Source organism: Staurois parvus, unplaced genomic scaffold, assembly GCF_062004578.1.
Source record: "Staurois parvus isolate SC_StPar_1 unplaced genomic scaffold, SC_StPar_1.0 ptg000144l, whole genome shotgun sequence".
Classification (NCBI taxonomy): Eukaryota; Metazoa; Chordata; class Amphibia; order Anura; family Ranidae; genus Staurois; species Staurois parvus.
The window spans coordinates 1,569,614-1,590,306 of NW_028317940.1; the positions used below are offsets into that span (position 1 = coordinate 1,569,614).

The following is a 20,693-nucleotide window of genomic DNA, read 5'->3' on the forward strand; positions in this document are numbered from 1 at the left end:
TGTTGCCTGGCTGTGCAGGAGGTAAAGGGGGACCCAAAACCAGTGGCTCTCGGGGGGGTAGGGCTACATTTATTATTTATGTGTTCATTTTGCTAAAAGATCTGTGAAGGCTTGCCAACTCATGGCTATGGTTGGATAAGCCATGTATTTATTTCCCCACAAAGACCACCACGCCTGGATGACGGGATGGAAAACTCATACTAAGCAGAACCTATTGATGTTCCTCCAATGAATGTGTAGGGTTAGGGTTTGTTGTGTGTAGTAAGTAGATCAACCAGCATCAACCAAGAACAAAGACATTAATTTCCTCCAAAAAAAAAAAAAAAGATACTTCAATCAATGACTAAAACGGGGAGATGATTTCAGGAGGTTCAGGAGGAATGAGAAAAAACTTATTTTGACCACGAAGAACCAGCTGTGAAACAATTATCACAACCTGTAATCACATGGACCACCATCCCTCAAATCCAGTTGACTTTCCACGCTCCGGCAGATTCACATTTTACATACAATCTGGTGTACTCTAAGGGTTGTGGAGTAGTCAAGTCTCTTCTGAGATTACCCATGCTATCCTGCAAGCTAGAATCCTTGCATTATTCACTAGACTGACAGCCCATGCCCACACCCAACAGATGATTTAGGGTGGGTTGCCACCACCTGTTAGCTGACTGGTCTTCTAGGCGATGGTATACATACACCTAGATTCATGTCTGGCAGGTCTGCCTGCATACACACACTGACCACAATCTTTCTGAAATCTGGAGACACACAATGCAAGACATCGGTCATAGAATCCACCGATCTCTCTAGGAAGACCGAGCGCACAGACACCGGTCACACAATCCACCGATCTCTCTAGGAAGACCGAGCGCACAGACACCGTTCATACAATACACCGATCTCTCTAGGAAGTCCGAGCGCACAGACACCGGTCATACACAATCCACCAATCTCTCTAGGAAGACCAAGCGCACAGACACCGGTCATACAATCCACCGATCTCTCTAGGAAGACCGAGCGCACAGACACCGGTCATACAATCCACCGATCTCTCTAGGAAGACCAAGCGCACAGACACCGGTCATACAATACATCGATCTCTCTATAGAAGACCGAGCACACAGACACTGGTCACACAATACACCAATCTCTCTATGGAAGAACGAGCGCACACACACGTCACACAATCCACCGATCTCTCTAGGAAGACCGAGCGCACAGACACTGGTCATACAATCCACCGATCTCTCTAGGAAGACCAAGCGCACAGACACCGGTCACACAATACACCAATCTCTCTATGGAAGACCGAGCGCACACACACCAGTCCCACAATCCACCGATGTCTCTAGGAAGACCGAGCGCACAGACACCGGTCACACAATACACCGATCTCTCTATAGAAAACTGAGCGCACAGATACCGGTCATACAATGCACCGATCTCTCTATAGAAGACCGAACGCACAGACACCGGTCACACAATCCACCGATCTCTCTATAAAAGACAGAGCACACAGACACCGGTCACACAATCCACTGATCTCTCTATAGAAGACTGAGAACACACACACTGGTCACACCATACACCGATCTCTCTAGGAGGGCCGAGCACACAGACACCGGTCATACAATCCACCGATCCCTCTATAGAAGACCGAGCGCACAGACACAGGTCACACAATCCAGCGATCTCTCTAGGAAGACCGAGCGCACACACAGGTCACACAATCCACCGATCTCTCTAGGAAGACCAAGCGCACACACAGGTCACACAATTCACAGATCTCTTTATAGAAAACCGAACGCACACACACCGGTCACACAATCCACCGATCTCTCTAGGAAGACCGAGTGCACACACAGGTCACACAATCCACCGATCTCTCTAGGAAGACTTAGCGCACACACACCGGTCACACAATCCACCGATCTCTCTAGAAATAGGAGTTCTTCGCTTAGTATCAGAAGCCATTTGTTAATTTTACATTTTAATAACCCTAGGCAGGCAGTGCATAAGAATAGGTCAAATACAAAAATAAACTTTTCCATTTGGGGCAATATGGTTTTTCCAGTTGGTGGAAGTACACTAAAAGATCCAGCAATCCATTGTTTTCAGAACATGGCTTTGGAAGAAATATACAGGTAATTTCTCAGGCTCCTCAAGGAATGACAATGGGCTGGACTTATCTCCTTTGCACAGTCACCTGTTGGGGGTGCCACTTCACGTACTGGGAGTAGAGGCTCTGCTTTCGGAAGTGACCAGAAGTCATTTGGAACAGCTGGTTCTGATGAATGGGTCAGGGTTAGCATTTCCAAGAACAGCACAAGCTACAAGTTCAAGTCACCAAATGGATGCCACAAGAAGACCTCCTTTATGCATTGGTGCCACTTTAGGGGTTTTTGAGATGATAAGTTCTTCCACACTGGTGGGGTCATGAACAGCAGAACATGGGATACAAACCTTTCTCCATTTGTCTCTTTTGGATTATCTCTATGATGATGATGACTAGGTTTGGAGGAACTGCATAGATGTAGCACCTTGGAAGTTGCTTGTGTTGGTCACTCCTTAAATGAGAAGTTCCTCCACACAGATGAGGTAATAAAAAACAGGACATGGACTCAAAACCTTTCTCCATGCGTTTTTATTAGGTTGTCTCTAGGATAACATCGTTTTGGAGGAAATGCTTACATATGGCACCTTGGAAGTTGTTTGTGATGGTCACTCCTCATACAATGCGATCTTCCACACAGGTGAGGTCATGAAGAGTAGAATATGGACTCCAAGCCTTTCTCGGTCTGTCTCTATTAGGTTGTCTCTAGGATGTCAAAGTTTTGGTGGAAATGCATAGATTGTGCACCTTGGAATTTGTTTGTGACTGTCACTCCTCAGATGACAAGTTCCTCAAATAGTTGAGGCTGTGAAGAGCAGAATATGGACTCCAAGCCTTTCTCCATGTGTCCTTGTTGGGTTGTCTCTATGATGATGACTAGTTTTGGTGGAACTACATAGATGTGGCACCTCAGAAGTTTGCAACGGTCGCTCCTCAGATTACAAGTTCTCCACACAGATGAGGTCATGAAGAGCACAACATGGATTCCAAGCCTTTCTCCATCTGTCTCTATTGGGTTGTCTCTATGATATCAAAGTTTTGGTGGAAATGAGTAGATGTGGCACCTTGGTAGTTGTTTTCAATGGTCAATCCTCAGATGAGAAGTTCTTCCATACACGAGGTCAGGAAGAGCAGAACATGGACTCCAAGCCTTTCTCCATGTGTCCTTGTTGGGTTGTCTCTATGATGATTATTTTTTGGGGGAATTAAATAGAAGTGGCACCTTGGAAGTTGTTTGTACAAGTTCCTCCACACAGATGAGGTCATGAGGAGCAAAACACAGACTCCAAGCCTTTTTCAATCTCTCTCTAATGGGTTGTCTCTATGATGTCAAAGTTTTGGTGGAAACGAGTTAATGTGGCACTTTGGAAGTTGTTTGTGATGGTCACTCCTCAGATGATAAGTTCCCTCACATAGATGAGGTCATGACGAGCAGAGCATGGACTTCTCGTCCACTCGAGACACACAGGGCTATAGAGTTAGGCCTTCTACACAGTTCTACAGCTTCCTGCCATCTTCAATATAGACCTCAAAATATATTTATGAGGCAAATCTGCCAAGAAAAAAAAAAATAGGACTGCTAAAACCATCTCTTAGAGAAATTGTACCCCACTTGTCTTGCACTTTATCCTTCCTCTGGATCACCTGTGTGCATAGGGTTCTGTTTTTTATGCAGATGCCGTAGCTCATGATCATGAAGACTACCCTTGCTTGATAAACATTTCCCGCATTTAGAGCATGAAAATGGCTTCACCCCAGTGTGAGTTCTATGATGTTTAACAAGGTCTGACTTCCGTGAATAACGTTTCCCGCACTCGGAGCAGCAATATGGTTTCTCTCCTGTGTGAGTTCTTTGATGTATGGCGAGATCTGATTTCCATTTACAGCATAGCCCACACTCAGGGCAGGAATATGGCTTATCCACTTTGTGAGATCTCAGATGAATGACAGATTCTGATTTTAGATGGTGGCATTCCCCGCACACAGGGCAGGAAAAGCGTTTTTCCCGTGTGTGGCGTTTCTTATGCACGTTAAGATTAGACTTCTGTGAAAAACATTTCCCGCACTGAAGGCAGGCGAACGGTTTCTCCCCTGTGTGTGTCCTTTGATGACTAATATAGTCTGATTTCTGTGAATAACATTTTCCATCTTTTGGGCAGACATACAGCTTCTCGCCAGTGTGCAGTCTTTGATGTCTGGAAAGATTTGACTTCTCTACAAAACATTTCCCGCACTCAGAACAGGTATACTTCTTCTTCCCCATGTGAGAACTCTGATGTTTGATCATAGATGATTTATGAAGGAAACATTTATTGCACTCAGGGCAGGAAAATTTCTTCTTGTCCTCATGCAACACCAGATGAGCAGAAAGACTTAATCTAGAGTTAAAACATTCCCCACATTCTGGACAGGCACATCTTACCTTCCACTGAATTATAGCCCCATCCTCCGCACTATCAGATTCCTCAGAGTCAGAGGAACTCCATGGTCTCTCCACACTGGGGAGTCCACCATCCATAGTGGAGCTCATTGTCTTTTCTCCAGGACATGGAACCCCAGTCCCATCCTCCACAGTAGGAGGTTGCTCAGAGTCAGAGGGATCCCATGGTCTATCCACACTGGGAAGTCCACCATCCATAGTGGAGCTTACTGTCTTTTCCCCGGCACATGGAACCCCGGCCCCATCCCCCACAGTACGAGGTTGCTCAGAGTCAGAGGGAGCCCATGGTCTATCCACACTGGGAAGTCCACCATCCATAGTGGAGCTCATTGTCTTTTCTCCAGCAAAATCTCCTGGGATGTCCTCATCTTCCATTTTACAACCTGGAGATAAAGTGAGACGATCCTTTGAGGGTTTCTCCATGGCGGGTCCTGGAAAAAGAGAAAAACATCATCAATAGATAGGAGATGGTTAGTTCACTTCCATCAAGAATCCATCTGGATCAGGGAGATAGGAGGGAGCAGATGTTCTCTGTGGATGTCCCAACCAGCTGGGACTCTTCCCCTCTTCAGTCAAAGGGCCTTTGGTCCTCCTCCCAGATCACTTCCACATTTACACCTCCTTATCAGAGGAGCAGGAACCAATGGGGGCTGGGGGAGAGGCATGCTCTTTACACAACCACAAGCCTAGGTACCGGGTCATGTGATCTCTGATAGAAATGAGATTCAAATATCAGACCCTTAGAACAAGTGACTATAGGCCAAGGGTTATGGTGATATGCAGCACAGGGGGGTATCAGTACAGGGAGGAGACCATTACCAACCTATTGGCTGATATCCCTCAGCTCCAGCCTACTCTTGACCAATCAGTGAGCAGTAACAGAGCAGAGATAAGAGAAGAATATATTCTGGTCACCTGTGCTGATCTCTGTAGGAGTGTCCTCCTCTATGAATGTCCTCCTCATTCCAGCCTCCTCCGTATATTGCTGATCATCCCTCACATACGTCTCTTCTACTTCACCCTCAACTTTCATGTTCATCAGATCTTCACCCTAAATCAACAGAATGGCAGCAAAAATAAAAGACACAACTTGTAAGAACATAAAGAAGAACATCACTGCATCCCTGCAGGTACGTCATCTCTCATGACCGGACCATTCTATGGAAGATATGAATGTTTTATTTCTTAAGGAAAACCTAAAAATCACTCAGGAAAGGAAAACGTTTGACCTATGAATGATAATTCTATTAGATGTAAAAAAAAAAATTGTGGAGCAAATCTGGACCTCAGTTTTCAACATCACTATACAGTTTTATGACCTCTCTCACCTGTGACCTCCCCCCTACTCCCCTTCCACAGCCCACACCTTTCAGGAGCATTAGTTTGATGATGCATCTTGCAAGCTGAATAAAGAGAAAGAGCACGAATTGCTTCACCCAGTTGATTGCTTGGTCCTGCAGCCTTAAGTTTCACCATGGTCAAAAATGGCTCCCAGAGCCTCAACCCAACCAACCATGAGAGTCTACAGAGACAACCTTAGAGAGCCTTCAGAGACAACCTTAGAGAGCCTTCAGAGACAACCTTAGAGAGTCCTCAGAGACAACCTTAGAGAGTCCTCAGAGACAACCTTAGAGAGTCCTCAGAGACAACCTTAGAGAGTCCTCAGAGACTACCTTAGAGAGTCCTCAGAGACTACCTTAGAGAGCCTTCAGAGACAACCTTAGAGAGCCTTCAGAGACAACCTTAGAGAGCCTTCAGAGACAACCTTAGAGAGCCTTCAGAGACAACCTTAGAGAGCCTTCAGAGACAACCTTAGAGAGCCTTCAGAGACAACCTTAGAGAGCCTTCAGAGACAACCTTAGAGAGCCTTCAGAGACAACCTTAGAGAGCCTTCAGAGACAACCTTAGAGAGCCTTCAGAGATAACCCTAGAGAGCCTTCAGAGATAACCTTAGAGAGTCTTCAGAGACAACCTTAGAGAGTCTTCAGAGACAACCTTAGAGAGTCTTCAGAGACAACCTTAGAGAGCCTTCAGAGACAACCTTAGAGTCTTCAGAGACAGGGTCACACTTGGGGCTGGACCTGAAAAGCACTCTGCTGCTAATTAACACGATACACTCTGTGTCAGGGCTCTGTCCACAGCAGAGGTACTCGAGACCTGGCATTCCTGCCAGTACCTTGCATGGCTGCAGAAATGCACACTGGCAAAAATCTATGCGCATTGGCGCACAGACGCAAGCCGAAACTCCCATGCGCACTGACGCATAGTTACGCACGCATTTGCACAGTTTGGCGCTAGACGGCCTTTATAAGGAAACCCATCACTCCCTCAAATTTCTGGTTGATCTCTGGCTCCCCAATACCTTTGTCCGTGTTCCCTTGCTACTGTGATCTGCTGTTACCGATTTGATTTGTTCCTGGACTGGTCTTCTCTGCCTGACTCCTGATCTTACCAGCTTGGCTAACGGATATTTCCACCTGCTTTCCTGATCTGACCTCGGCTTGGCTAACGGCTATTCCCACCTGCTCTCCTGATCTGACCCCGGCTTGGCTAACGAATATTCCCACCTGCTCTCCTGATCTGACCCCGGCTTGGCTAAGAGATGTTCTCATCTGCTCTCCTGATCTGACCCGGCTTGGCTAATGGATATTGTCACCTGTTCTCCAGATCTGACCCGGCTTGGCTAACGGATATGCCCACCTGCTCTCCTGTGTATGACCCCGGCTTGGCTAACAGATATTCTCACCTGTTCTCCAGATCTGACCCGGTTTGGCTAATAGATATTCCCACCTGTTCTCCAGATCTGACCCGACTTGGCTAACGGATATTCTCACTCGCTCTCCTGTGTATGACCCCGGCTATCCTATTGACTACGTCTGTTCCTATCTCCACCTGGCATCTGACCTTGGCTTTGAACAGACTACTCTGTGGTCCTCTGCTTCCCTGAAGGCCTGCATACCTCTCACGGGCGCCACCTGTCTGCAGACACCATTCCAGTGCATCAGCTGTGCTCCTGGGTTTACCTCTGACAAGCACTCCTACAGGCGACCTGTGCTACTTTGGGCCTGACTCCTTCTGTCCCAAATCCAGGGGAGTCTGGAACTTAGCCACAAAGGGAAGACCTCTCTCCATTGGTCTCTAACACCAGGTACGTGATAGCCTGACTCCTTCTGTCCCATATCCAGGGGAGTCTGGAACTTCGCCACAAAGGGAAGACCTCTCTCCATTGACCTCTAACACCAGGTACGTGATACTCTGGTATGGGAAGAGACACAGTGCCTCAAGGTCTTATTCATGGGTATTCCAGGATGTTCAGCCCAGTGGGGTCTAGTTAAAGCCTGCAAGGTTAAGCAGAAAAAATATGGATCACTGCTATATAGAGCAACCGAGTTAAGGAGCAGTGTCAGCATAGAGTCCTAATTAAAACCCTTAATTAAAGATCCAAAGAAAAGAAAGCTAACAAAGAAAAAACTGCAGAGCTGAAGAAAAGATGTCCAACTTCTTAGGAAACTAGCAAAAAACTGAAGCCTGCTGGGGAGAGGAGGGGTTATATGGGGCTGGCCTACAACTTCTTGTTTGTCCCAACCTGCTGTAGATGGCAGAGAAATCCTGACTGTATATGAATCCCAGTGTCCCACAATGGGCGAGAAAGAAAAACATCCATAAAATAGAAGGATTTGTGATGTGAGATCACATAGAACATCTCATCTTGTAGAGTCCACACATCGTCTCCACATGTCAGAGTGTTCCATCACTTTATGTTCCCGACCCTCAACTCCACCTACCCGATGATGCTGAGGGATGGTGTGACCTTCCTGTGTGTAATCCCGGGAATACAGAGGACGGGGACATCTCTCTGGTGGGTTCCTGGTATTAGGTGGCTCCATCATATCCTTGTGTCCTTCTGAAAACTCCTCCATCACTCCATACTCCTCATCCTCCTCTTCTTTAACATCAATATTATCATCCCCGAGGATTCCACTCTGAATATATAATAAAACATTAATTGTAACAAACATTCTGTGTATAAATCAGAACTACTAATATTTATTATTTACTTGGCCATGTTTTGTGTAGTTGTGATCTTCCTGTATGGAATCCCAGGAATACAGAGGACGAGGAGATCTCTCTGGTGGGTTCCTGTAGCTGGATGACTCCTCCATGGTGTCCTGGTACAGATCTTTGTGTCCTTCTGGAATCTCTGACTCCTCCATCCCCCCATCCTCATCATCCTCCTCTGTTATCTCTTCTTGACCATCAACTTTAGAATCTTTCAGGTTTCCACTCTGAATATATAATAAAAATGACATCAATGGTAACAATGCAGATAATGTACAGATCCTAATGATACTATCAGTGACTGTTCCTCATCTACCTGATGATGGTGAGGGATGGTGTGACCTTCCTGTGTGGATTCCCGGGAATACAGAGGACGGGGACATCTCTCTGGTGGGTTCCTGTAGCTGGAGGACTCCACCATGGTGTCCTGGTACAGATCTTTGTGTCCTTTTGGAATCTCTGACTCCTCCATCCCCCCATCCTCCTCCTCTGTTATCTCTTCTAGACCATCAACTTTACAATCTCTAAGGTTTCCACTCTGAATATATAATAAAAATGACATCAATGGTAACAATGCAGATAATGTACAGATCCTAATGATACTATCAGAGATTGTTCCTCATCTACCTGATGATGGTGATGGATGGTGTGACCTTCCTGTGTGGAATCCTGGGAATACAGAGGATGGGGACATCTCTCTGGTGGGTTCCCATGACTGGATCCATCTGTAGGAAACACACACACTGACTGAATCCATTGTTTCTATGTGTTTATCAGATGATGGGGGATCTAGGTGGACCCTCCGTACTGCTCTCTCCTTTCCAATAAAGTCTCCTCTTACCCGGAGATGTGAGGGGCGGCTGATTGTCCATCATGACGTCCTTGTAGAGGTCCTTGTGTCCTTCTAAATACTCCCACTCCTCCATGGAGAAATAGACAGTGATACCCTGACACCTTATAGGAACCTGACACACACAATGATACAGTCACCATCCAGACACATCCCTTGCCTGTTACTGCAGAATGTCCCAGAATTCCCGGCACCGCTCACCTCTCCTGTCAGCAGCTCCATCATCTTCTTGGTGACTTCTAGAATCTTTTCCATGTTGTGTCTCTCAGGTTTTAGGGAGTCACATGGAGGCACTGTGATGATCATATGATCACCTGACTTCAGAAGAGGAAATCTCTGTATTGGGGAACCAATAGGAATATCATGTTAGACTCCCGGAATCCTCCTCACCTCTCCAGTCAGGTCTGTGTTTTATTAATAGAAATGAGAGTGATGTCATGTGACCTCCCAGAATCCTCCTCACCTCTCCGGTCAGCAGGCAGATGATCTCCACGGTGAAGTTTAGTATCCTCTCAGTCATGTGACTCCGGTCCTCCTCCATCCTTATTGGTGCCGCCATCTATGAAGGTTTCCCTGTAGACAGATAACACTGACAACAGAGAATGATCTGGATTGGTTGAACAATGATAGGATGGTGATATCAGCAGTCTGGATTGAAGAACGAAGGCCTCCAGTAGGAACATATTAAATCTGAACTTTAGTTTGGTGGTTTCCATGGTTCTCTAATCTCTATGATCCGGTTCTTGTCAACTCTTTTCTACCCTGAACTCTCTACATCATCCCCCACTATCTCCACCCGCCTACTCACTGCCCAGGAGACTGCCAATCATTTCAAAAACATGATCAACATGATTCTGCTCAACTATCTCCCCCAACCAACATACCAGAGCTACCACCACGCTCAATAGTTTCCTCATTTGACCTGATTATCATTGAGGAAGCTGCTAAACCTCTTTCTGAGGTCCACCTCACCACCTGTGCCCTGGACTCCTGTGGTCCCCTTTCTGCTCTATTCTATGTTCTATAACTCTTCAATAGCTCCTCCTCCATCATCTTCCCCTTCCTCCAAACATACATTGGTCACCTCCATATTTAACAATCTCAGTCAAAAAAATTGCCCATAATATTTGCCCTCCCCCAGGTCACACCTTTGACTTTACCATCAAGCTCAACAGCACAACCATTGGTCCCTCAACACGTTAGGGTGCTAGGTATAATCCTGGACTCTGACCTCTCCACCGGGTCCCACATCAAATCGCGGTCTAAATATTGTCCCCTTTCAATGTCCCTAACAAAATACAGTCAGGTCCTTAAATATTGGGACATCGACACATTTCTACCATTTTTGGCTCTATACACCACCACAATGGATTTGAAATGAAATGAACAAGATGTGCTTTAACTGCAGACTGTCAGCTTTAATTTGAGGGTATTTACATCCAAATCAGGTGAAAGGTGTAGGAATTACAACAGTTTGCATATGTGCCTCCCACTTGTTAAGGGACCAAAAGTAATGGGACAATTGGCTTCTCAGCTGTTCCATGGCCAGGTGTGTGTTATTCCCTCATTATCCCAATTACAATGAGCAGATAAAAGGTCCAGAGTTCATTTCAAGTGTGCTATTTGCATTTGGAATCTGTTGCTGTCAACTCTCAAGATGAGAGCTGTCACTATCAGTGAAGCAAGCCATCATTAGGCTGAAAAAACAAAATAAACCCATCAGAGAGATAGCAAAAACATTAGGCGTGGCCAAAACAACTGTTTGGAACATTCTTAAAAAGAAGGAACGCACCGGTGAGCTCAGCAACACCAAAAGACCTGGAAGACCACGGAAAACAACTGTGGTGGATGACCGAAGAATTCTTTCCCTGGTGAAGAAAACACCCTTCACAACAATTGGCCAGATCAAGAACACTCTCCAGGAGATAGGTGTTAGGGACCTGCCAGCGGTAGCCTCTAGCGTTCCACAGACCGGAATTCCCCAAGGCACGGAATCTAACCCCCGACCTGCTTGTTCAAGGTTGCGGCCCCTGGGTGCACCCAGCTGTGGTAGAGGCGCTTGGCGGAGGTGTATAGCAGGTGAGAGCCTGATGTAAGGAGGTAGAAAGAGCGGAGTCAGGCAGGCCGGGTCAGTAGCGGTGGAGGCAGAACGGTACAAAAACAGTAGACAGAAGGATAAACTGGTCACGAGCCGGGTTCGGTAACAGGAGATCAAAACGTGTGGGATTAGACAGGAGAATGGTCAGGCAAGCCAAGGTTCAGAGCAGGAGACAATCTGCACATCAAGGTCAGGCAGGGTTGGCAACAAAGCAATCTTAAATCAGGAACTCAGGATACAGGTAAGACCATACGGCAATTAGAATACAGACCTGACCTGTTTTAAATAGGGCGTCCTGCGCCCTGATTTGTGCCAGGCACGCATCCGCGATTGTGAGTGCACATGCGCGACAGCCACTGCCGTCGCGGGTGCCCAGGTCCCAATGCTCGCACGCTAGTGCGGCCGGGCATACCGTGCATGCGCAGACCCGTGCACAATCGTGGACAAATCTGGGTTCCCTGACAGTAGGTGTATGTGTGTCAAGGTCAACAGTCAAGAGAAGACTTCACCAGAGTGAATACAGAGGGTTCACCACAAGATGTAAACCATTGGTGAGCCTCAAAAACAGGAAGACCAGATTAGAGTTTGCCAAACGACATCTAAAAAAGCCTTCACAGTTCTGGAACAACATCCTATGGACAGATGAGACCGAGATCAACTTGTACCAGAGTGATGAGAAGAGTATGGAGAAGGAAAGGAACTGCTCATGATCCTAAGCATACCACCTCATCAGTGAAGCATGGTGGTGGTAGTGTCATGGCGTGGGCATGTATGGCTGCCAATGGAACTGGTTCTCTTGTATTTATTGATGATGTGACTGCTGACAAAAGCAGCAGGATGAATTCTTAAGTGTTTCGGGCAATATTATCTGCTCATATTCAGCCAAATGCTTCAGAACTCATTGGACGCCGCTTCACAGTGCAGATGGACAATGACCCAAAGCATACTGCAAAAGCAACCAAAGAGTTTTTTAAGGGAAAGAAGTGGAATGTTATGCAATGGCCAAGTCAATCACCTGACCTGAATCCGATTGAGCATGCATTTCACTTGATGAAGACAAAACTGAAGGGAAAATGCCCCAAGAACAAGCAGGAACTGAAGACAGTTGCAGTAGAGGCCTGGCAGAGCATCACCAGGGATGAAACCCAGCGTCTGGTGATGTCTATGCGTTCCAGACTTCAGGCTGTAATTGACTGCAAAGGATTTGCAACCAAGTATTAAAAAGTGAAAGTTTTATTTATGATTATTCTGTCCCATTACTTTTGGTCCCTTAACAAGTGGGAGGCACATATGCAAACTGTTGTAATTTCTACACCGTTCACCGCTCTTTCTACCTCCTTACATCAGGCTCTCACCTGCTATACACCTCCGCCAAGCGCCTCTACCACAGCTGGGTGCACCCAGGGGCCGCAACCTTGAACAAGCAGGTCGGGGGTTAGATTCCGTGCCTTGGGGAATTCCGGTCTGTGGAACGCTAGAGGCTACCGCTGGCAGGTCCCTAACACCTATCTCCTGGAGAGTGTTCTTGATCTGGCCAATTGTTGTGAAGGGTGTTTTCTTCACCAGGGAAAGAATTCTTCGGTCATCCACCACAGTTGTTTTCCGTGGTCTTCCAGGTCTTTTGGTGTTGCTGAGCTCACCGGTGCGTTCCTTCTTTTTAAGAATGTTCCAAACAGTTGTTTTGGCCACGCCTAATGTTTTTGCTATCTCTCTGATGGGTTTATTTTGTTTTTTCAGCCTAATGATGGCTTGCTTCACTGATAGTGACAGCTCTCATCTTGAGAGTTGACAGCAACAGATTCCAAATGCAAATAGCACACTTGAAATGAACTCTGGACCTTTTATCTGCTCATTGTAATTGGGATAATGAGGGAATAACACACACCTGGCCATGGAACAGCTGAGAAGCCAATTGTCCCATTACTTTTGGTCCCTTAACAAGTGGGAGGCACATATGCAAACTGTTGTAATTCCTACACCTTTCACCTGATTTGGATGTAAATACCCTCAAATTAAAGCTGACAGTCTGCAGTTAAAGCACATCTTGTTCATTTCATTTCAAATCCATTGTGGTGGTGTATAGAGCCAAAAATGTTAGAATTCTGTCGATGTCCCAATATTTATGGACCTGACTGTATGATCGTTGCTTATCAATGACACCACCAGGCTACTAATACCCTTCCTGCTTATCTCTCAGCTTGACGATTGTAGCTCCATCCTTGTTGGCCTCCTCCACACAGACTATCCCCCCTCAGTCTATGATAAATGCTGTCACCAGACTCATCCATCTTACCAACCGCTTAGTGTCCTTCACTCCTCCATGCCAATCCCTCCACTGGGCTCCAGTCAGTGTCCTCCACCCCTCTCTACCAATCCCTCCACTAGCTCCCATTCACTGTCCTCCACCCCTCTCTGCCAATCCCTCCACTGACCTCCATTCAGTGTCATCCAGCCCTGTCTGCCAATCCCTCTACTGGCCTCCATTCAGTGTCCTCCACCCCTCTCTGCCAATCCCTCCACTGGCCTCCATTCAGTGTCCTCCACCCCTCTCTGCCAATCCCTCCACTGGCCTCCATTCAGTGTCCTCCACCCTTCTCTGCCAATCCCTCCACTGGCCTCCATTCAGTGTCCTCCACCCCTCTCTGCCAATCCCTCTACTGACCTCCATTCTGTGTCCTCCACCCCTCTCTGCCAATCCCTCCATTCAGTGTCCTCCACCCCTCTCTGCCAATCCCTCCCCTGGCTTCCATTCAGTGTCCTACACCCCTCTCTGCCAATCCCCACACTGGCGTTCATTCAGTGTCCTCCACCCCTCTCTGCCAATCCCTCCACTGGCCTCCATTCAGCGTCCTCCACCCCTCTCTGCCAATCCCTCCACTGGCATCCATTCAGTGTCCTCCACCCCTCTCTGCCAATCCCTCTACTGACCTCCATTCAGTGTCCTCCACCCCTCTGTGCCAATCCCTCCACTGGCTTCCATTCAGTGTCCTCCACCCCTCTCTGCCAATCCCTCCACTGGCCTCCATTCCGTGTCCTCCACCCCTCTCTGCCAATCCCTCCACTGGCTTCCATTCAGTGTCCTCCACCCCACTTTGCCAATCCCCACACTGGCGTCCATTCAGTGTCCTCCACCTCTCTCTGCCAATCCCTCTACTTACCTCCATTCAGTGTCCTCCACCCCTCTCTGCCAATCCCTCCACTGGCTTCCATTCAGTGTCCTCCACTGGCCTCATTCAGTGTCATCCACCCCTCTCTGCCAATCCCTCCACTGGCCTCCATTCAGTGTCCTCCACCCCTCTCTGCAAATCCCTCCGCTGGCTTCCATTCAGTATCCTCCACCCCTCTCTGCCAATCCCTCCACTGGCCTCCATTCCGTGTCCTCCACCCCTCTCTGCCAATCCCTCCATTCAGTGTCCTCCACCCCTCTCTGCCAATCCCTCCATTCAGTGTCCTCCACCCCTCTCTGCCAATCCCTCCCCTGGCTTCCATTCAGTGTCCTACACCCCTCTCTGCCAATCCCCACACTGGCGTTCATTCAGTGTCCTCCACCAATCTCTGCCAATCCCTCCACTGGCCTCCATTCAGCGTCCTCCACCCCTCTCTGCCAATCCCTCCACTGGCTTCCATTCAGTGTTCTCCACCCCTCACTGCCAATCCCTCTACTGACCTCCATTCAGTGTCCTCCACTCCTCTCTGCCAATTCTTCCACTGGCCTCCATTTAGTGTCCTCCACCCCTCTCTGCAAATCCCTCCGCTGGCTTCCATTCAGTGTCCTCCACCCCTCTCTGCCAATCCCTCTACTGGCCTCCATTCCGTGTCCTCCACCCCTCTCTGCCAATCCCTCCCCTGGCTTCCATTCAGTGTCCTACACCCCTCTCTGCCAATCCCCACACTGGCGTTCCTTCAGTGTCCTCCACCAATCTCTGCCAATCCCTCCACTGGCCTCCATTCAGCGTCCTCCACCCCTCTCTGCCAATCCCTCCACTGGCTTCCATTCAGTGTTCTCCACCCCTCACTGCCAATCCCTCTACTGACCTCCATTCAGTGTCCTCCACTCCTCTCTGCCAATCCTTCCACTGGCCTCCATTTAGTGTCCTCCACCCCTCTCTGCAAATCCCTCCACTGGCTTCCATTCAGTGTCCTCCACCCCTCTCTGCCAATCCCTCTACTGGCCTCCATTCCGTGTCCTCCACCCCTCTCTGCCAATCCCTCCATTCAGTGTCCTCCACCCCTCTTTGCCAATCCCCACACTGGCATCCATTCAGTGTCCTCCACCTCTCTCTGCCAATCCCTCTACTGACCTCCATTCAGTGTCCTCCACCCCTCTCTGCCAATCCCTCCACTGGCTTCCATTCAGTGTCCTCCACCCCTCTTTGCCAATCCCCACACTGGCGTCCATTCAGTGTCCTCCACCTCTCTCTGCCAATCCCCACACTGGCGTCCATTCAGTGTCCTCCACCTCTCTCTGCCAATCCCCACACTGGCGTCCATTCAGTGTCCTCCACCTCTCTCTGCCAATCCCTCTACTTACCTCCATTCAGTGTCCTCCACCCCTCTCTGCCAATCCCTCCACTGGCTTCCATTCAGTGTCCTCCACTGGCCTCATTCAGTGTCATCCACCCCTCTCTGCCAATCCCTCCACTGGCCTCCATTCAGTGTCCTCCACCCCTCTCTGCAAATCCCTCCGCTGGCTTCCATTCAGTGTCCTCCACCCCTCTCTGCCAATCCCTCCATTCAGTGTCCTCCACCCCTCTCTGCCAATCCTGACACTGGCTTCCATTCAGTGTCCTCCACCCCTCTTTGCCAATCCCCACACTGGCATCCATTCAGTGTCCTCCACCCCTCTCTGCCAATCCCTCCACTGGCCTCCATTCCGTGTCCTACACCTCTCTCTGCCAATCCCCACACTGGCGTCCATTCAATGTCCTCCACCTCTCTCTGCCAATCCCTCTACTGACCTTCATTCAGTGTCCTCCCCCCCCCTCTGCCAATCCCTCCACTGGCTTCCATTCAGTGTCCTCCACTGGCCTCATTCAGTGTCATCCACCCCTCTCTGCCAATCCCTCCACTGGCCTCCATTCAGTGTCCGCCACCCCTCTCTGCAAATCCCTCCACTGGCTTCCATTCCGTGTCCTCCACCCCTCTCTGCCAATCCCTCCATTCATTGTCCTCCACCCCTCTCTGCCAATCCCTCCACTGGCTTCCATTCAGTGTCCTCCACCCCTCTTTGCCAATCCCCACACTGGCGTCCATTCAGTGTCCTCCACCTCTCTCTGCCAATCCCTCCACTGGCTTCCATTCAGTGTCCTCCACCCCTCTCTGCCAATCCCTCCACGGGCCTCCATTCAGTGTCCTCCACCCCTCTCTGCAAATCCCTCCACTGGCTTCCATTCCGTGTCCTCCACCCCTCTGTGCCAATCCCTCCACTGGCCTCCATTCCGTGTCCTCCACCCCTCTCTGCCAATCCCTCCACTGGCCTCCATTCCGTGTCCTCCACCCCTCTCTGCCAATCCCTCCATTCAGTGTCCTCCACCCCTCTCTGCCAATCCCTCCACTGGCTTCCATTCAGTGTCCTCCACCCCTCTTTGCCAATCCCCACACTGGCATCCATTCAGTGTCCTCCACCTCTCTCTGCCAATCCCTCTACTGACCTCCATTCAGTGTCCTCCACCCCTCTGTGCCAATCCCTCCACTGGCTTCCATTCAGTGTCCTCCACCCCTCTCTGCCAATCCCTCCACGGGCCTCCATTCCGTGTCCTCCCCCCCTCTCTGCCAATCCCTCCACTGGCTTCCATTCAATGTCCTCCACCCCTCTTTGCCAATCCCCACACTGGCGTCCATTCAGTGTCCTCCACCCCTCTTTGCCAATCCCCACACTGGCGTCCATTCAGTGTCCTCCACCTCTCTCTGCCAATCCCTCTACTGACCTCCATTCAGTGTCCTCCACCCCTCTCTGCCAATCCCTCCACTGGCTTCCATTCAGTGTCCTCCACTGGCCTCATTCAGTGTCATCCACCCCTCTCTGCCAATCCCTCCACTGGCTTCTGATCTTCCAACTAATAACATTTAAAATATTACCGATAAATAACAAAGCCATCCACAACTCTGTTGTAAAAATACATCACCAATCTTGTCTCAAAATATCACCCAAACCATCCTCTCCTCTCCTCCCACGACCTCCGGCTCTCAATCTCCCTCATCACCTCCAGGACTTCTTCAGAGCCTCTCCCATCCTATGGAACTCCCTTCCCTCAATATTTCAGACTCAGATCTCCTATACTCTCTGCACCTTTAGGTGATCCCTGGACACTCATCTCTTCAGGGAAGTCTATCCCGCTTCCACCTAACACCTGAGCTTTGAACTTTTCCATCAGCTCATCCTTCACAGTCATTACCTTTCGTATCTCCTGCTCCTCGCTCTCATGATACGGACCCTCCGAACCCTCTTGTATTGAACTGCCTTGTAACCTCTATATGGTAAAGCACTGAAATGGTTGGCTCTATATAAATCCTTTATAATACTGACATTTTGGGGCGGTATTAAAAGGGCAAAGCGGGACGGAGAAATGTGGGTCCTAATAATAGACGGTGATGGGAGATATGATGTCTTATTACCTCCTCTACTTCCAGCGTTGTCTGCTCTATAATTCCTGCCAACTCCCTTTCCATCCGGAACTTTCTATATATACCTGACATCACTTCCTGTCTGTACCTGACATCACTTCCTGTCTTCCATACAGACTTGCTGTCTGGGTAGAAGTGAGATCACCACCTTGTGGAGCTCAGAGGACCTGCAGCCCCGAGAAACATCTCATGGATTGAACTCAGCCTTGTTCTGTGTGCAGGTCCTCTGAGCTTCACCTAGATTCCCCCATCATCTGATAAACACATAGAAACAATGGATTCAGTCAGTGTGTGTGTTTCCTACAGATGGATCCAACATTGATAAGTCCATCAGTCTATAGGCCCATCTATCATTCCACCCTTAATTCCTCCTGCACACCATCACCACCTCCAACCACGAGATCATTCTTCTCTTCCCTTTTCCTCTTTTCTCCTCTTTCTCCCTATTGTAACACTACAAGTACGGCCCATCCTGTAGGTTTAGTCTCCATCTTGTGTCTTAGTAGTTTGGTATTCCCAGGTTGTCCTTGTTGGAACAGCCAACTCTTTCCCTTCTCATAGACCTCAGGACGTCTGTAGTATACTCCAATGATAAGTCCATCAGTCCATAGACCCATCTATTATTCCTCCCGTAGTTCCTTCTCCGCACCATCACCTTGTTTGAACAGCCGACTCTCCCCCTTCTCATAGACCTCAGGACATCTGTAGTATACTCCAATGATAAGTCCATCAGTCCATAGACCCATCTATCATTCCACCCGTAATTCCTCCTCCGTACCATCACCTTGTTGGAACAGCCGACTCTCCCCCTTCTCATAGACCTCAGGACGTCTGTAGTATACTCCAATGATAAGTCCATCAGTCCATAGACCCATCTATCATTCCACCCGTAATTCCTCCTCCGCACCATCACCACCTCCAACCACAAGACCATCTTTCTTCCTCACTTTTACATCACATCTAACATAGAGAAACCCCCCTCCATCTTTTCTATGTCAGCGGGGTCGATGACAATTTTCATGGCCAAAGGCCGATAAGGGTAATTTCGGTCTAAACATTTCGGCTGCCAAAAATTTGGTGCATCCTTACCATATAGTTGTTGGAACAGCCGACTCTTCCCCTTCTCATAGACCTTAGGATGACGTCTGTAGTATACTCCAATGATAAGTCCATCAGTCCATAGACCCATCTATCATTCCTCCCGTAATTCCTCCTCCGCACCATCACCACCTCCAACCTCAAGAATATTCTTCTCTTCCCTATTTCCTTCTCCCTTTTCCTCTTTTCTTCTTCTGCTTCTTCTCTTTTCTCCTTCTCCTCTCTGTTCTCCTTCTCCTCTCTGTTCTCCTTCTTCTCTCTTTTCTCCTTCTCCATTTCCTAGCACTACAAGTACGGCCCATCCTGTAGGTTTTAGTCTTCATCTTGTGTCTTAGTAGTTTGGTGTTCCCAGCTTGTCCTTGTTGACACAGCCGACTCTCCCCCTTCTCATAGACCTCAGGACAGCTGTAGTGTACTCACATCACATCTAACAGAGAGAACCCCCCCCCCCCCAATTTTCTGTTTTGTTTCAAATGCGGCTTTATGCCATGATGAACCTCCTTAGACCCAGTCTAAGTCACCTGCTGACTCGGCATCATCCGCAGGCAGAATAACTCCTCAATGAGACACAGAGGGGTAGCTGAGCCTGTAACCATCATAACCCAGAACAGCCAAAAACAATCAAACCCTGCTCCCAGGGCTGTCTTTCAATCAAATGGATTTTAAACAATAAAAAGCATATCATAAATCAAATACTAATCAACACAAAGGGCACAGTATGGGGGAGAGACAGAAGGGCACAGTACAGGGGGGAGACAGGAGGCACAGTACAGGGGGGAGTCAGGAGGGCACAGTACGGGGAGGGAGACAGGAGGCACAGTACAGGGGGGAGTCAGGAGGAAACAGTACGGGGAGGGGGGGGGGGGAGACAGGAGGCACAGTACAGGGGGGGTCAGGAGGGCACAGTACAGGGGGGAGTCAGGAGGGCACAGTACAGAGGGAGTCAGAAGGGCACAGTACAGGGGGAGTCAGGAGGCACAGTACAGGTTCTAGGATGCTGACCGGGCAATCCCAGGACAGGTTGGTAAAAAGCGTGACTGTCCTGCCAAATCCAGGACAGTTGGCAAGTATAATGTAATGTAAAATTATCACGAGGCCCCCATGTACATGGGGCCCCTGGACAGTGCCCATGCATTAAGACAGCCCTGCCTGCTCCTCTGACTACAGAGGAGCCAAAACTAAAAACATCTATTAGCAGCCTAACTAAGAGGGTGCTACATCATCTATGGACTCAACTTGGTAGCCGGATGCTCTGCTCCCTGGAGTAGGGAGTATTTGGGCCCTCAATGCCTGTGACATTGAAATACACGGCTCCAAAAAAATAAAAAAAAACTTTGCAAACCCATCAGATCTCAATAGGGACAAATCTCCTGCTGGATCTCCATACTGACTTGGACGGGGTGATGTGTGA

General features: G+C 48.6%; 1 protein-coding gene across 1 annotated transcript in view; it reads right to left on the bottom strand.

Moving 5' to 3' along the window:
- LOC149465056 (uncharacterized) overlaps positions 1–10,830 on the bottom strand; it is a 57,309-nt gene extending 46,479 nt beyond the window's left edge. The window contains exons 1-10 of the mRNA XM_089673792.1: positions 9,926–10,830; positions 9,664–9,798; positions 9,454–9,577; positions 9,240–9,337; positions 8,929–9,150; positions 8,612–8,839; positions 8,339–8,536; positions 5,476–5,604; positions 3,758–4,817; positions 990–1,053 (exon numbers count right to left, since the gene is read on the bottom strand). Coding sequence (XP_089529918.1) covers positions 990–1,053; positions 3,758–4,817; positions 5,476–5,604; positions 8,339–8,536; positions 8,612–8,839; positions 8,929–9,150; positions 9,240–9,337; positions 9,454–9,577; positions 9,664–9,798; positions 9,926–10,021 — 2,354 coding nt within the window. The 5' untranslated portion in view covers positions 10,022–10,830. The remainder of the gene's footprint in view (positions 1–989; positions 1,054–3,757; positions 4,818–5,475; positions 5,605–8,338; positions 8,537–8,611; positions 8,840–8,928; positions 9,151–9,239; positions 9,338–9,453; positions 9,578–9,663; positions 9,799–9,925) is intronic.
- Between the last annotated feature and the right edge of the window lie 9,863 nt (positions 10,831–20,693).